Raw genomic sequence first — 17840 nt, forward strand, 5'->3', positions numbered from 1 at the left:
GAGCCCTGAGGGACTCCCAGTTCCAGAGGATGGTACAAGGACTGGCCAGGAGGAATGGCTACTTTGAAAAACCGGTCCGAGAGGAATGAGCGGAACCACTTAAGAGCCTTCCCAACGATCCCCACTTCCTCCAGACGCCGCAGCAGAATGTCATGAGACACCGTGTCAAACGCGGCGCTCAGGTCTAACAATAGGAGCGCCGCGGTCTGCCCCGCATCTAGCACTGACCGCAAATGCTCGATCATAAAGATCATTTATTAATTTTTAAAAAAGACATATAGTTAAATACAATAAAAAAGTGATACACTGACCAAAAATAATACAAGAACACAGATGTAAATTTGTTATGTATAGTTCCTATGAGCAATGTAATAAGTATGGTGCGAAAGAAAAACAATATCACAGAGGAACCATAGTAAAAAATCAGATGTATCACTTTGATAAGAATTAATTGAAAGAAAAATAAGAAAGGAAAGAAAGAAGGAACGCGGGAGAAAGAGAGAAAGAGGGAAAAGAAAAGAAGAAATCAAAAGAGAAAAAAGAAGAATAAAAGTAAGAATAAGAATGGGGAAAGGATGGGGGGGTCTCCTGCAGCGCGACAAAAAGAAAGAAAGAAATTAAAGAGACGACAAAAAGGGATATTGTTCCACCAACCCCTTCGAGGCCAAGTCCACATATTCATCCAAAGCTCTCCATACCCTACTAGAAATAGAAGGGGAGAGATGAGCCTCTTCTACAGAGTTATGAGCACTTCGTAAGAAAGATACCCAAGCCCACCATGTATGATAGGATATGGAACCAAATTATTTCCATTCCCTAAGGACAATCTTCACCGCAATTGTCAACAACAGATCTAATAACTGCATGTCTAAAGAATCCAATGGTAATGGTACAGGTGACGCCCATGGACCCAACAAAATTATGGAAACGGAGAGCGAAATTGGATCTTAAATATTAACATGAGGTGTTTATGAACCAAATCCCAAAAAGGCTGGAGTAGGGAACACTCAAAAAAAAATATGTGGATAAGTACCCGCAGCTAAGCCACAACTCCAACAAAGATCATTGTCTTTAAGATTGAGAGAATGTAAGCATACCGGAGCCCAATGCAATAAATTGAGAGAAAAAAATGTAGACTGAATTATAGAGGGGGCAATCTTATGGCGAAGAGATTCTCCCAATCATCTGCCAAGTGTCTGAGGAGATATGTTTAATAAGATCATGATCAAAAGGATGTAACAATTTCTGCTGTATAACGGTAGTCAACACAGGCGGATTGGAAGATAAAAATGTATAAATCTTAGAAGCCACATGACCCGATTTGAACCACATCAACAGAAGAGAAATTGTATTAGAAACTGGATCAAGACGAACCTTAGCAAGAGCAACTTTGATTTTCAATAGTAAGAGAAAACTGCTGAGCTAAGGAGGAAAAAGGTAATGGATCATGATTATTAGCCCAATAGGTCATCAAGGTCGAATCAATATCAAGTTTAATTTTGGAGTTGCGCCACATAGAGGACCACCTAGACTTATGTATTGGTTTAGTTACTTTCTTATCAATCGTTTTCACTGCCGCAACGGTGTCTAAAATAATAGCCCGAGAAAAAGGAATAGACAATGTGGACGTAGTTAAGAAAGAGAGGAGGGAGGTAGAGGAAAAGAAAGTTCTTGCTCAATCAACACCCATGACGGCGTATAATGAGGATCTGAAGAAAACCAAAGAGCCCCTTGTGAACCTAGGAAAGCTAAATGATACTTATCCCAATCAGGGAAATAACCCCCCAAATCATAAGGCTTTCACAAAGATTTATAAGCCATTCTGGCTCTCTTATCACTCCAGAGAAACTTAGAGGCGAGTGAGTCAATGTCATGGAAAAAAGACGAAGATAACCTAATAGGAAGCATTGAAGACACAAAATTAATATTGGGCGTTATCATAATTTTTAACGTTTGAAGACGTCCCCACCATGAGATATAAAGTTTGAGCTTCGTTAAAAGCTACTGTGTCATATAGAGTACTGCAAAACCAAATTCCCAAATACTTAATCTGTTTTGATTGCCATTTAAAGCCAGCATTTCCCATATGTGCTGGAAAACAATATACATTGAGGGGAAACATCTCCGTTTTATCTTTATTAAGAGTATAACCAAAAACACTAGAAAAGAGATTAATGGTATCAGAAATGGCAGGAATTGCTGTAGCTATATCATCAGAGAAAATAAATACATCATCTGCATAAGCAGCTGTTTTGATACAATGTGAGCCAAATTGAAAACCCTTAATATCTTGATGAAGATTGAGTAACCGAAGAAGCGGGTCTATAGATAATAAGAACAGAGGACGTGATAATGGGCACCCTTGTCTAGTACCTTGACAAAGATTAAAAAAAGAAGTAGCACCATTAACTCTAATATTTGCCCTAGGATGTGCATATAAAGACATAACCATTTTGACAAAGAAATCCCCAAAATTGTGCTCACAAAGCACTGCATGTAAAACGAGCACTGGCGTTGCCAATAGGTTTCACATTTGGAAAGTTGGAGCTATTGGTTTTGTAAATGACATTTTATATTTATATATTGTTATTGACAATGCCAATAACGATATATAAATAAAAATGTCATTTACAAAACCAATAGCTCCAACTTTCCAAATGCGAAACCTATTGGCAACGCCAGTGCTTGTTAATGCTTGTTTCAGTTGTTTCAGCTCTCTCCAAGAGTGCATGTTGTCTCCCTTCCTCCGCCTAGCACTATGTTCCTCTCTCCAATATATGCCTTTACCGAGGGCAATGTACGCACGAAGGTCTGTAAATGTACAAAAATGAAACACTATCAGTTTTGAAAATTTCTCCCCTACTGTGATTCGTGTGGCAAGGATGTCTCAGTGTTACATAAACAGCCCCTCTCTGCTAACCCTTCACAGACTGCGCTGCCCACTGGGCCCACCTCCATGTAATGAAGAAATACCCTCCCCCTCTTTCAAATGAGCCAGGGTGAGGCTGTAAGCCGGTCACTTTAGGCTGCAGAAGTGGCACTACCAGAAGCCCCCCGCTACACACGAGAGCACCCTGGTATTCTCACAGCGGGATGTTATTTGTCACAGAGAACACGGCTCCATGCTGGCGCTGCTCGGATAACAATCCGCATTGACAGCACTAAAAGAGTTGTGTGTGTTTGTGCTGGGAGGCGGCGGGCTGGGGGCGGGAGGAGTGTTTCACCAGTGGATGGCTGGGGAAGCTTTAGTAAGCACAGTAAATGGGAGGCATCTCGCAGAGAGCGCACACCAGCCATCTCAAAATGAAGACACGACCAGGAGGAAGCAGCTTTAATGAAACTTTAAAGTGGCAGCAGCAAATGCGTCTCAAAGCACACAAAACACGCTGCATTCTAAACAAATAATTAAAAAAAACATATTGCCAACCGATGAAATAAAGGAAGCAAAAAAAAGATGAAGCACTGTGTCCGGAGGAGTGTTTAACCAGTAGACGGCTGGGGAAGCTTCAGTAAGCGCGAAAGTGAAATCATTTTGCTCGCGCTTGGAGATGAATGCCAAAGAAAAACAAGCCGAGCCAGAGAAATGAAAGGAGCCTCAGCCATTGTTAAAGATAAACGCGTGGCAGGCGGATTAGGGAGATGCGCGGAGGGAAGCCGGATGGGGGCGGGAGAGCCTGGTGGGGGGGGGCGGGAATGCGAGCGAGGGGAGGAGAAGTGTGGCAGGCGGATTAGGGAGATGCGCGTGCTTGTGTGGTCACGTGACCTGCTTTTGTGGTCACGTGACTCACATGCACTGTGAAAAAACCGCAGTGGTTTGACGAGTCGATGGAGCACTTGAATTCTCGCCTATTACATTCGCAAGCGAATGATAATAGGCAAAACCTAAAAGGGCAAGAAACCTTATCAAAAGCCTTTTCGGCATCAAGGGCAGGATCTCCGAATTTTACCTCCAAGTGCAAGGTTCTCTCCTTTCAGCAAGATTGAGGAGAGAAAAGGACACAGCAGCATGATCAGAGACCAGAATCGGATGAATAAGGGGGGACGGCGAGTATTTTAAAAGAGCTGAGTGAACTAAAAGATAATCAATATGAGAAAAGCTAGAATGGGGAGAAGAGAAAAAAGTGAAGTCACTACCAGTGGGATTATGTAATCGCCATATATCAGTAAGATTAGCAGAGGAACACATATTAGTCATCTGTTTATGAGCTCTAGGGGGACGGAATTTAAAAGCAGAGTGCCTATCCAAAATAGGATCCATTGGAAGATTAAAGTCCCCACCCACTATCAAATTGCCATTATGAGGAACATCCGAAAGAGAGATCAAGAGAACCATTAGATAAGCGAGTCAGCAACCACCTGCCTTCTGAATCATGCTGCGCAGTGCCCACAGTCAACCCCGAATTTCTAGAAATCACGTCACCACTCCATTCTTCTTGCTACAGGGATCAAAGCACACAACATCAAGGACCCACTCCTTCCTCAATAGAAGGGCTTCTTTGTACAATATTTTCGTTTCTTGCAACACTATTAAATCGGTAGAGAGATTTTTACAATAATCCAACATTTTTGTCCTCTTCACCGAGTGATTCAAACCACGCTCATTAAGTGATAAAACTTTCAAGCCTGGCATAAAAGCAGAAAGACAAAATATTCGCTATTACCTGATAGCAGATGAAATACTCCAAAAACAGTATCCACAATACAACAAAGACACAGCAAAACCGAAGACACCACAAAAACTGAACGCCAGCAGGAGACCCAAGAAAAGGGAAGGAAGGAGTGGAAAAAGAGAAAAAGAAGAAAGAAAACCGAAGAAAAAAGACAGGAAAAAAGAACCCACCAGGGGAAGTCTATAGTTGACAAAATTCATACGAGGGGGGAACATGGAGAGGCAAGCAAAGAGGTCAACAGGGGAAAGAGAAAAAACCCATTACCCCATAGGCAAAGAGTAATAAAGAAGAAGAACTAGAGGGATAAAAAGAGAAGGTATTCAGAATCGATATATAAATACACTATACTAGATATATTAATGAAAAAAAAATCCGGTCAATTCAGGAACTATCAAACAATATAAAGAATACTGCAGAATGGATGCATAAAAACAGACATGAGCTACCTTGCAATGTAGAGCATCAAAAATATTACTATAAACCATATAGCGAAGGAACATCAGTAAATAGAAATTCATCAGAACAGCATAAAACCATAGATATATTAATTCATATCACACAAGTCTAAAGGGAAATTAACTAATAGCAAATAATACATATTACCATTAGACTAAACCATAACAGCAGAAAGAGAACAATAATAAGCTTGAGTGAACTATACAAAAATTAAGAAAGGGATCATATACTATATTCACATAGATACAGACATATAGAGAATCAATTAATGTATAAGACACCATAAAGAGACAAATACAGCAACAAACGAACAATAGAACGAGAAAATTATTCAAAGTAACGAACAAGACTTCAAGATACCATACAGAAATAAAATAGATATGACAGAGAAAGAGGAATGGAGGTCTACATAATGAACAACCAAAAAAATCACAGAAACACTGACACAATATAGCAATACGGTCACAACAACACCCAACACTAATAGGAAGGAAACAATACTAAGAAGGAATAGAAAAGGAAATGAAAAACAAGAAATAGGAAACACACTAACAAAACGTCAGAAAAAGAAAAGAGACCCATCAACACTAAGAGTAAATGATACACATCTTTAAGGAAAAAGCAGAACCTGCAAGGAAAAAAGGTTAGAACTTGTCAAACGTTGGAAACCTCGCATAACAGTTGTGTAACCATAAAGATAATGACCGTAGAATTAGCATACACATATAGCCATACAAGCCAAGAGGGTTACAAAAATCCCCTCAGAGAATACTCAAGAACCAGAAGGGCCAGGAGAAGGTGAAGATTCCATCTGAGACTCCATCTGATTATCCAGGAAGGTTAAAAGATCTGAAGGCTCATAAAAAAATCTGAGTGCGACCTCTAAATTTTATGCGAAATCACGAAGGACCAGCAAAGGAGAACGGAATGTTCATGTCAAGTAATTTTCTTCGTAGATTGAGAAAACCTTTGTGTCTGATAACGGTGTCCCTAGCAAAATCTTAGGCAATAGCAATTCTGTGGCCCTCCCAATTAATCGCCTTGATGTTCCTCATCTGGGCCAAGATTTGTTCAGAATGCTGATGACGAAAAGGTTTAAAGATCACCGGTCTAGGATGAGGTGAAGACTTAGGCCGAAATGTAGGAACCCGATGAGAAACCAACAGACGCCATTAGCAAAAAGCACCAACGACATTCCAGTCAAAATATAGATGCCACCATTTTAAGGAACAGATCTGAGGAGACAGTCACCTAAAAAGTACTGTGCATAAAAAAAACGGCTCAGCTTTACAGTCATAGGCAAATTAGCAGTTTCTGACTTCACTTAAAATGATCAGACCACCAGTAAGTGAATGTATAATAGAAAAGCCACAAAAAGATATAAACTGCACCAAGGGGAACTGAAAATGTGCAGATTCACATTACTGAAATGGTGACTTCACTGTAACTCCATTAGGTGTCAGGAAAAAACAAGCACTGGCGTTGCCAATAGGTCTTGCAGTAGGAAAGTTGGAGCTATTACAATTGCAAATAACAATGCCTTTTATTTTTGTTTTCATTTTAAAAACATAAAGGGCTTTGTCATTTACAAAACCAATAGCTCCAACTTTCCTACTGCGAGACCTATTGTGCACTGCACAGTGTGGGTGAAAGTGGCACTGCGTGTGTGTGAGTGGCTTTGAGTGAGATGCGTTGCGTGGGTGAGTGGCGTTGCGTGGGTGAGTGGCGTTGCGTGGGTGAGTGGCGTTGCGTGGGTGAGTGGCGTTGCGTGGGTGAGTGGCGTTGCGTGGGTGAGTGGCGTTGCGTGGGTGAGTGGCATTGCATGGGTGAGAGTGGCGTTGCGTGTGTGAGAGTGGGCTTGCGTGGGTGTGAGTGGCGTTGTGTGTCTGAAAGTGGTGCTGTGTGGGTAAAGGTGGCACTGAGTGGGTGTGAGTGGCGTTGCGTGTGTGAGTGGCGTTGGCTGTGTGAGTGGTGTTGCGTGTGTGAGTGGCGTTGCATGGGTGAGTGGCGTTGCGTGTGTGAGTGGCGTTGCGTGTGTGAGTGGCGTTGCGTGGGTGGCGTTGCGTGGGTGGCGTTGCGTGTGTGAGTGGCGTTGCGTGTGTGAGTGGCGTTGCGTGTGTGAGTGGCGTTGCGTGTGTGAGTGGCGTTGCATGGGTGTGAGTGGCGTTGCGTGGGTGAGTGGCGTTGCGTGGGTGAGTGGCGTTGCGTGGGTGAGTGGCGTTGCGTGGGTGAGTGGCATTGCGTGGGTGAGTAGCGTTGCGTGGGTGAGTGGCGTTGCATGGGTGAGAGTGGGCTTGCGTGGGTGTGAGTGGCGTTGTGTGTCTGAAAGTGGTGCTGTGTGGGTAAAAGTGGCACTGAGTGGGTGTGAGTGGATTTGCGTGTGTGAGTGGCATTGCGTGTGTGAGTGGCGTTGCATGGGTGAGTGGCGTTGCGTGGGTGAGTGGCGTGCATGGGTGAGTGGCGTTGCGTGGGTGAGTGGCGTTGCGTGGGTGAGTGGCGTTGCGTGTGTGAGTGGCGTTGCGTGTGTGAGTGGCGTTGCATGTGTGAGTGGCGTTGCTTGTGTGAGTGGCGTTGCTTGGGTGAGTGGCGTTGCGTGGGTGAGTGGCGTTGCGTGGATGAGTGGCGTTGCGTGGATGAGTGGCGTTGCGTGGATGAGTGGCGTTGCGTGGATGAGTGGCGTTGCGTGGATGAGTGGCGTTGCGTGGGTGAGTGGCGTTGCGTGTGTGAGTGGCGTTGCTTGGGTGAGTGGCGTTGCTTGGGTGAGTGTGGCATTGCGTGGGTGATAGTGGGCTTGTGTGGGTATGAGTGGCGTTGCGTGTCTGAAAGTGGTGCTGTGTGGGTGAAAGTGGCACTGCGTGGGTGTGAGTGGCTTTGCGTGAGTGAGTGGCGTTGCGTGGGTGAGTGTGGTGTTGCGTGGATGATAGTGGGCTTGTGTGGGTGTGAGTGGCGTTGCGTGTCTGTAAGTGTTGCTGTGTGGGTGAAAGTGGCACAGAGCCTTTGATGTGGCCTGGCGCAGGAGAAATGCTGCTGCTGCTAATTAAATATAAAAAGTGTTTAGGGACTCACGGCTGCCGAGAGTAACAAGGCAGTGCTGGGAGGAGGGCTGCACACCAACTGAAGTGCTCTGGTTGCACGGCCTGCGGCCGGCCGTGTGAAGTGATAAGCCTTTGAAGTACACAGGCATGCTGTGACGGAGGTGTGAGAGGTCTGGCAGGGAACAGATGGCCTGGCTGTGAAGCAGGGGGCGGGGCAGTGCTGGGGAAGCCTGTGGGAGGGTGATTGATGCCTTTGATGTGGGGAGGGAGGAGAGCCTTTTTCGAGCCTGCAGGAGAAATGCTGCCGATGTGCGTGCATGTTTAATCACGTGATTCACGTGAACTTAAAGAAAACCGCGGCTGAAAGCCCGTGGTTTGAAGAGGATTTTGCCGACTTGAATTCTCCCCATTTCCCATTCCTGCGGAATGGTAAAGGCGAGACCTAAAAGGAAAATCTCCTTCAAAGAAACATGGGCACCACAGTCATGAAATATAGCCTCCTTAATACCTGCCCAGCACAGATGCAAGGTGTAAGGCACAGCGACTGATGAAACAAGCACTGGCGTTGCCAATAGGTCTCGCTGTAGTAAAGTTGGAGCTATTACAATTGCAAATAACAATGCCTTTTATTTTTGTTTTCATTTTAAAAACATAAAGGGCTTTGTCATTTACAAAACCAATAGCTCCAACTTTCCTACTGCGAGACCTATTGTGCACTGCACAGTGTGGGTGAAAGTGGCACTGCGTGTGTGTGAGTGGCTTTGAGTGAGTTGCGTTGCGTGGGTGAGTGGTGTTGCATGTGTGAGTGTTGTTGCGTGGGTGAGTGGCGTTGCATGTGTGAGTGTTGTTGCGTGGGTGAGTGGCGTTGCGTGGGTGAGTGGCGTTGCGTGGGTGAGAGTGGCGTTGCGTGTGTGACAGTGGGCTTGCGTGGGTGTGAGTGACGTTGTGTGTCTGAAAGTGGTGCTGTGTGGGTAAAAGTGGCACTGCGTGGGTGTGAGTGGATTTGCGTGTGTGAGTGGCGTTGCGTGTGTGAGTGGCGTTGCGTGTGTGAGTGGCATTGCGTGGGTGAGTGGCGTTGCGTGGGTGAGTGGCGTTGCGCGGGTGAGTGGCGTTGCGTGGGTGAGTGGCGGTGCGTGTGTGAGTGGCGGTGCGTGTGTGAGTGGCGTTGCGTGTGTGAGTGGCATTGCGTGTGTGAGTGGCGTTGCGTGGGTGAGTGGCGTTGCGTGGGTGAGTGGCGTTGCGTGGGTGAGTGGCGTTGCTTGTGTGAGTGGCATTGCGTGTGTGAGTGGCGTTGCATGGTTGAGTGGCGTGGGTGAGTGGCGTGGGTGAGTGGCGTTGCGTGGGTGAGTGGTGTTGCGTGGGTGAGTGGCGTTGTGTGGGTGAGTGGCGTTGCGTGGGTGAGTGGCGTTGCGTGGGTGAGTGGGGTTGCGTGGGTGAGTGGCGTTGCGTGTGTGAGTGGCATGGCGTGTGTGAGTGGCGTTGCGTGGGTGAGTGGCGTTGCGTGGGTGAGTGGCGTTGCGTGAGAGGCGTTGCGTGGGTGAGTGGAGTTGCGTGGGAGAGTGGAGTTGCGTGGGAGAGTGGAGTTGCGTGGGAGAGTGGCGTTGCGTGGGAGAGTGGCGTTGCGTGGGAGAGTGGCGTTGCGTGGGAGAGTGGCGTTGCGTGGGAGAGTGGCGTTGCGTGGGAGAGTGGCGTTGCGTGGGAGAGTGGCGTTGCGTGGGAGAGTGGCGTTGCGTGGATGAGTGGCGTTGTTGCGTGGATGAGTGGCGTTGTTGCGTGGATGAGTGGCGTTGCGTGGATGAGTGGGGTTGCGTGTGTGAGTGGTGTTGCGTGTGTGAGTGGTGTTGCTTGGGTGAGTGTGGCGTTGCTTGGGTGAGTGTGGGCTTGCGTGGGTGTGAGTGGCGTTGCGTGTCTGAAAGTGGTGCTGTGTGGGTGAAAGTGGCACTGCGTGGGTGTGAGTGAGTGAGTGGAGTTGCGTGAGTGAGTTAGTGAGTGGCGTTGCGTGGGTGAGTGTGGTGTTGCGTGGATGATAGTGGGCTTGCGTGGGTGTGAGTGGCGTTGCGTGTCTAAGTGTTGCTGTGTGGGTGAAAGTGGCACAGAGCCTTTGATGTAGCCTGGCGCAGGAGAAATGCTGCTGCTGCTAATTAAATATAAAAAGCTTTTAGGGACTCACGGCTGCCGAGAGTAACAAGGCAGTGCTGGGAGGGGGGCTGCACACCAACTGAAGTGCTCTGGTTGCACGGCCTGCGGCCGGCCGTGTGAAGTGATAAGCCTTTGAAGTACACAGGCATGCTGTGACGGAGGTATGAGAGGTCTGCAGGGAACAGATGGCCTGGCTGTGAAGCAGGGGCGGGGCAGCACTGGGGAAGCCTGTGGGAGGGTGATTGATGCCTTTGATGTGGGGAGGGAGGAGAGCCTTTTGCGAGCCTGCAGGAGAAGTGCTGCCGATGCGCGTGCATGTTTAATCATGTGATTCACGTGAACTTAAAGAAAACCGCGGCTGAAAGCCCGTGGTTTGAAGAGGATTTTGCCGACTTGAATTATCCCCATTTCCCATTCCTGCGGAATGGTAAAGGCGAGACCTAAAACACGAGCTCCGCCACCAGAATAGTAAATGGCGGCCACCCGCGAAAATGCTGATAAGGACTCCGCGACTCAGGGAGACTCGAACCGGGCAGCGTGAGCAGCCAAAGTAGCACAGGCTGCTCACCACATATTCCGACGTATGTAGCGCCGGTTTTTGAAAATCTCCCTCGCCCGTGGGGACCGAAAACCTCCTCGTCGGCCTCGGTTGCCCCGGATGCTTAATCGCGACCAGCCATTCCACAGCGGCGCGCAAGCTACGGCCCCTTGAATGTATTGTCTTTTAATTGCAATTATACAGCTCATACTAAACATGATGAGGCATTGAAGTGGTTTATGATAGGCAGCATGCAGAGGCTAGGTATTTTTTATTTTTCATTTTAGATGTTCGTGTACATTAATGCCTGAATCTTGCATGAGGGAGAGGTGTGGTGCAGCAGCCAGTGGCTGAGTCCGTAGAGTGGGGGCTCACGGCTCGATCCGCGGCAGCAACTCAGCATCATGTGACTCTGGGCAGTAGCTCACTTAATCTTCCCGACGGCCCCCACCGCCTGGATACCCTTAGGGGTGACAAGTTGCGCTTTACAAATCTGGAATTATTCTTATTATGTGGTTGTTGGTGCACAGGAGTATATTTCGACTGCTCTCTGCCTCTAGGTTTACCTAGAGAAACGACGAAGGGGATGAACGGAGCGGGGCTTATAGCTGGAAGCAGTGCTTTAAATGGGCCGGCTCTGTCCGGTACTGAGTACCGGCACTTTTTTATTTTGCTAGGCAGAGTACCGGCACTTCTCAAGAGAAACCTAATACTTTTAACTGGAGAGTACTGGCACTTGTCAGAAACGAGCAGGTACTCTGGTACAGAGTACCTGCACTTCTATTTTCCATTTCAAGCACTGGCTGGAAGACGTTTTTCAGTTCGACGTCTAGGACTCAGCCTTTTCTGTCTCCCCAGCTGCAGTTGCGATGCAAACGTTGGGAGTGCTACCAAGTTTATTTCCGAAAGTGTTTATATATTTCCTTTTTTCGTTTTTACTGAAATAAGGTGAATCGTATCTTTTAATGAACGAAAAATCCGCTTAACTCCGTTAAGTTCCATACAAACACACAGTTTGTCTGCGGTCAGTTTCTTTGATTGCTCAGTGTAGTGCGGGTTGGTGCCCACGGTTGCAGCCTGCTGCCTCCCGTGTTACTACATTTGTTACGTCCCGCTCTTAAATCTGCACCCAGCGGGGATTCCCTGCACATTCTCCTCCGCTGCGCTGATTCCTGTGTAAAAGGCGGAGGCTCTTAAATGACCAGCTGTTTGCACTGTAAACGTATCAGTATTTTCAGTCCATGTGATCGGGCTGAGCTTTGCTTGTCTTCCGTGACTGCAAACCGCGGTCAGTGACTCATCAGAGGTGGGAGCGCTTGGAAGATGCGCGCTTCATTCCAGCTTGATGATCTGTTGCGCATTCTTTACCCGGGCCGGGGGGAGAGAGCCGGCTTTGCCACTTTCCAGTGTGCATGTGATGCAAACCCTTGTGTGGAATGTGAACCCAGGGGAGCCCGGAGCAAACCCAGCCGAGCATCCGTTGACGAGAGGTCCTCCCACTGCCATGCTTGTGCCTCAGCAGCCCCATCTACGATACTTCTCGGACCCTTGTTCAGTGTAGGGAGCAGAGACCAGGAATGCTGGGCCTCGTGCTCAGGTGTTTTTGGGCCTAACACTCTCGCACCATCCTAAAGAAGTCTGACCTTCACACATCTAAAGAAGTCTGACCATCACACATCTCAGTCTGGTATCGGAGAGTGATTTTGTAATTATTCATTTGGGATTTCAAATGCAAAGGTTTAGCATGAGTTTCTATTTTCCCACAACAAATGAAATGTGATCCTATGACGCGATGAAGAACAGAATGTGAGCTGGAGACAGTGGATGGGAAATCTTGTGCCAACCCTGAGGCTCCAGGAAGGAGCGAAAGCAGAGTTCCTCAACTACTTTTTCCCCATTGCTTCTCTTGAAGCTCATCTTCTTAGAACATATTGCCTTTGGCAGGCTCGGTCTACCAGTACTCGTGCATCTTTAAAATGTGTTAATTTGCTATTGCTTCTTTATTTATATTTGTAAATTATTAAAGTACATAATGAACATTTTGATACGGTGAGCTTGCTGACAATAAAGCTATCCTGAGTTGTTTAGTGCATCTTTTACACATCCAACAATCCTTTGTCCCCGAACCAATGTCGCGCAAGGTAAATTTGCCCACCATTAAGTGCTGGTTTCCACCGAAATGCATCAGGATGGTCATCATAATACCAATAAGACTACAGCCCCCTAATTTCAGCAAAACTATCCTGGTGACCCTTTTGTTTAATCCTGATGGATGAATGTTGGATGGCCGGACCTATATCTAGGGAATTACAACTTCCCTTCATGAGGCACACATCTCGTCTCTTTGGTTGTTCTGTGCCTGGAAGCAGCTTTTAGAGTTGTAGATATGTTTTCTTTTTACTGTAGACCCATCGTTGATTCCAGATATGAATGTGAGAATATTCTGTGAACAGAAAATCTTGTCCATCTGCTAAGTGTCACCTCCCTCTTTTGTAACTCCTTCCCAGTTCCCTTGCTCTGGAATGTTCAGCCCAGTAAACTGGGACATGCACTAGAAATGCCCCCAAAATATGGAACTCTATCCCCCCGCATATCAGAACTATACCATCCTATATGGAATTCAAGAACCAACTCAAATCCTTGTTCCTCAGCCGTTCCCTAGGTCCTAGATGACCAGGATCACCCAAGAAATATGTGCCATCTCTGTATCCTTCTACCAAAAGCCCTACTGTTACGAACTTTTCCTCCTCCAATGCTGTCTCTTGGGGATCGCCTTTATTTGTTACGTGTCTTGTTGTTCACCTCGTCATTCTTTTACTGTAAAGCGCTCTGCTACCCTCGGGTCTTGTTAGCGCTATAGAAAACTTCTAAATAAATAATAAAATAAAATAAATAAATAGCTAGGGGGGGGCGGGAGGGGCGGACCGCCCCAGGCGGCACTGTTTTGGAGGCGGCAAGGCAGCGCGGCACTTGTGGCCCGTTGCGGCGGCATTTATGATTTATTTGGGGACATTCACTGTCTGAGTCATGGGTCACTTACTTTTCTTTGTTCACTGTGTGGTGTCTGCAGGAACTGATGCAGATGAAGCAGGACCTCCAGGAGATACTGCAGGCGAAGGAGGAACAAGAAGAGGTGCTACACAGAAGGGAGCGGGAGCTCACGGCCTTGAAAGGAGCACTGAAGGAAGAGGTGTCGAGCCACGACCAGGAAGTTGATAAACTCAAAGAGCACTATGAAAAGGAAATGAAGAAACTGAAGGATAGTTTGGAAGAAGCAGCGCAGGTAAGCTGTTAATGAAATGCATGCAAACTAATGGCACTTGTCCTGACTATTCTGTTGGGAACTCAGGAAGAGGTCAGTTAAGTGTTAGTCCAGTTTAATTTGTGTTAATTATCTTACAAAATCAGATCTGAAGCATTATGTAGCTTAAATTTGTAACGAGCAAAAAACAACACAAATGCATAGAGGAGGCGGTGGCAAAATACAGGAAGAACAATGTCCATTTGTGCATCTTGTTTCTCGTTTACTCATGGGGGCTATCTGAAGCAGTGGGGGGAAGCAGAATGTTTCGTGCTGCACTAGTCTGTCCAATAGGCTGGAGATTAAACGTATGTATGTTCTGTCCTCTCACATGAAATTCAGTATTTTCATCCAGCACTTACCACAACATAGTGCTGATTTGATCAAAATATAATGTGTTACCAATGTAAAGCTCCTGTATACTCAGTAAGGTATCTAGACACGGAATAGCAGTGGTTTATTATTAACTCAATGGTGATCATTTTATTGACATTGGAAGGATGAATGGCTAAGTAGACCTTCCAGGGTTTAAACCGGACCATGAGGTCAAACACAGATCCCCACAATTTATACATTAGTCCACTGTGCCAGCAAATTGTGCAAAGTTAGAAATGCTACTAGAAAAGATCACAAAGATTCATTGGTGAATAAATATTGTTCTCCAGAAAGCATACACATTTCCCCAGTGCTTAACAGTTTGCGAGTACCAAGTGACAATTATATTTATATTATACACGATTGGGCTTTAGTCATATGTTTAGGAAGCAAAAAAGGCAAGACAGCCTATGACAGCTTGTCATATTATTTTGTTTATGAACTCTTGCATAAAAGATTCCTGAGTATGTTATGCAGTCGCTATTTGATCATTTTGCCAGTCTACTAATATAGCCACGGTTTCTCTGTGATATTTAATTGAGTGTGCAGAACATTTATTAACAATGCTTGGTCCTTCGCTCATGACCGGAATTTGAGAACCTGTTTTGGTGTTAATTGAAAACACAATCTCAGTGAAATTACAATACTCTCGCAAGCCCAGAATTACCGAGCACATGTCTCTGTGTGTGTTGGTGGTGCAAATGCATTTCAGAGTCTTCAGTAGAAATCCTGTAGGAAGGTAGAGTTCACGGGAAAAGCATTTCTTTCGATCACTTACTATGGTGGCCAGTGTTGAGCAGTCACCACTTACCTTCCTAGAAGCCCATTGATTTATCCGTCTGTGTTTGATTCTCAAAAGGATAGCACAGCTTGGTTAAGGTGGGAAATCGTGCTGAGCTAGAGAAGGCGTCTAAAATGTTCTCCTTACATTTAGGCTGGTGTTTTAGGAAGCAAGTCTGCAAAAGCACATTACAGAGCAAAAGAAAACATGTGAAGGTAATGCTTGGTTCAGGGAAATGTTCCTTTACTTCTTAGGTAGATCAATTCGGTTATTTTTAATTTGCCTCAAGATTTTACCCATTTTCCATCTATAGACCTAAGTTCTGAAAGTAGGCGTTGAAGGCAGTGCAGTCTCACACCCCCTCCTCTCACTCTTTCATGGAGGAGTTAAATGGAGGAACTTAGGACAACATCTCCTGGCTGCGGGATAACTTCTCCAGGGATTTGCAAGTCATTAAGTAGCATGTGATGGGGCTGAGCCACAGAGTACAAACTTTGGAAAAGTGCCAGCATTCGATAGAGGGAGAATCTGAGGCTCTCCAGCAACAGTTCTTAGCACTAAGGAACAACATGTTGATTTGTACCTGGAAGATCTCAAATTGCTCAAGGCGTCAGGACATAAGGATACAGGGAGTCTCATGAGATGCAACAGGAGGAGATATCAAGACCTACTTGCACAGACTGTTCCTACACATCTAATACGACCTCTAGGAGGAGCATAGTTTCCTAGACTGCACATATAAAATTGGTCTGGGTGCCCACAAGCAGAACTCCACCTTGAACATTCCAAAGTGTGTTCATCACTTGCAAGACAAAGAGGCAATCATGATGGTGGCTGAGGCTGCAAGCTCGGTCCAGTTAGACTGCAACAACAAACACCACAAACAAGACCTTTCAGCTAACAGTCTTCAGAAGGGTTCTGACCAATAATAAGTTTCCAGAGAGAAATGGGGTCAAATATTGATGGGGGGGCACGACTATTGTCGAGGCTGAGTACGAAGAGGAGTTTGACGCCGGAGATCCGCCGAAAACTCCCCAGCCCCAAGAACACCTAGAGGAAGAGAGCCTATACTATGGCGAGGAAGACCAGCACACAAGTTTGGGCTCTGCATCCTCGGTGGCGCAGGACCTGGATTGGCAGGACCTCTATGTCGAAAGCCCAGAAGAAAAGCCTAGGTTGTCGAAGCACGTTCCCGAAAAGACTTGCTCGACGCCAAAAGAAAAGGACCCGAAGGCTACTTCGACGTCTACTTCAAAGAGATCGTCCAAATCACTCGACGCGGAACAGGCTGCCGCGATGGAAAGGAAAAAGAGAAGGCTCGAGGCCGAAATGGATAACATCCTGCAAAGGAGAAGAGAGTTCGACGAGCGGATGAAAAGGTTCACCATCCCGTCGTAGCCGGCGACAACGATCGTCAAGGCTGAGGACGAAGAGGAGTTCGACGCCAGAGAGCCGGCGAAAACTCAAGAGCCCCAAGAAGATCAAGAGGAAGAGGGCCTATATTATGGCGAGGAAGACCAGAATGTATCCTCGGTGGCGCAGGACCTGGATTGGCAGGACCTCGATGCTGAAAGCCCAGAAGAGGCCGTGGAGACGTATCCTTCGAGGCCTTCGCCGCCAGATGACATTGGTATCTACAACATGGTCATCAGGAACGCCGCAACAGCTTATGGAGTGAAACTGGAGGAAGAAAAACCAAAACCCTGCTTCCTCTTAGAGACCCTGCTCCCCACTCAAACCAGGAGTCAATTCCTCCCCATGCTACCAAGTGTACTGGACCAGGGGAGGGAGGAATTAAAGGAACCAGCAAGCTGCAACTCAGTCACACCTAGGACATAGAAGAAGTACAAACACTCCTCTAGAGAACCTCCCTACATCCAGGGATCCATCACGGCTGACTCCATCATTGCAGCAACAGCCAGGAAAAGGGCCAACGTTACCATAAACTCAGGCCCCACCACCTGACAAAGAAAGTAAGAGGATAGACCTCACTGAAAGGAAAATCGAGAGGAATGCAGTAGTACACTGGCGCATTGCCAACTCTAATGCCCTACTCAACAGTCATACGTACAAGCATTGGGACGAGGTCGGATAGCTGCTCAAACACCTCCCTGAGCAATACCAACTGAGAGCAACACACCTGGTGGAGGAAGGCAAGAATATAGCAAACTCATGCCTAAAATCAGCCCTGGATGCGGCAGACACATCCAGCAGGCTCATGATGATCGGGGTCACAGAAAGAAGGCATGCCTGGCGGAGGATCTCAGGCTTCAAGCCGGAAGTTCAGAATAACATTCTGAACACCCCCTTCAATGGAGAAACCCTGTTCGGAGCACCAGTGGACGAGAACTCACCCAACTCAAAAAAGAAAATGAAACTGCAAGGTCCATGGGGGCCTTGCAATTCAGAGGAATGAGAAGATGTACCCCGACACGGAGGCCAAACGAAGAAGGGGGAACCAGCCGGGAACGTCACAGACATTCCAGCAGAGCTACCAGGGTGACAATCAAGCACAGCAGGGCCAGCAAAAACAAACCTGGCAATA

General features: G+C 46.7%; 1 protein-coding gene across 2 annotated transcripts in view; it reads left to right on the forward strand.

The window, feature by feature from the left end:
• The window catches only part of CGNL1 (cingulin like 1), a 579392-nt gene that overhangs the window by 259479 nt on the left and 302073 nt on the right, over nucleotides 1-17840 (forward strand). For both annotated transcript variants that reach the window (XM_086958373.1, XM_086958374.1), the window contains exon 8: nucleotides 13909-14121. In XM_086958373.1, coding sequence (XP_086814499.1) covers nucleotides 13909-14121 — 213 coding nt within the window. The remainder of the gene's footprint in view (nucleotides 1-13908; nucleotides 14122-17840) is intronic.

Source organism: Lissotriton vulgaris, chromosome 2_1 (assembly GCF_964263255.1).
Source record: "Lissotriton vulgaris chromosome 2_1, aLisVul1.2, whole genome shotgun sequence".
In the NCBI taxonomy this organism is placed as follows: domain Eukaryota; kingdom Metazoa; phylum Chordata; class Amphibia; order Caudata; family Salamandridae; genus Lissotriton; species Lissotriton vulgaris.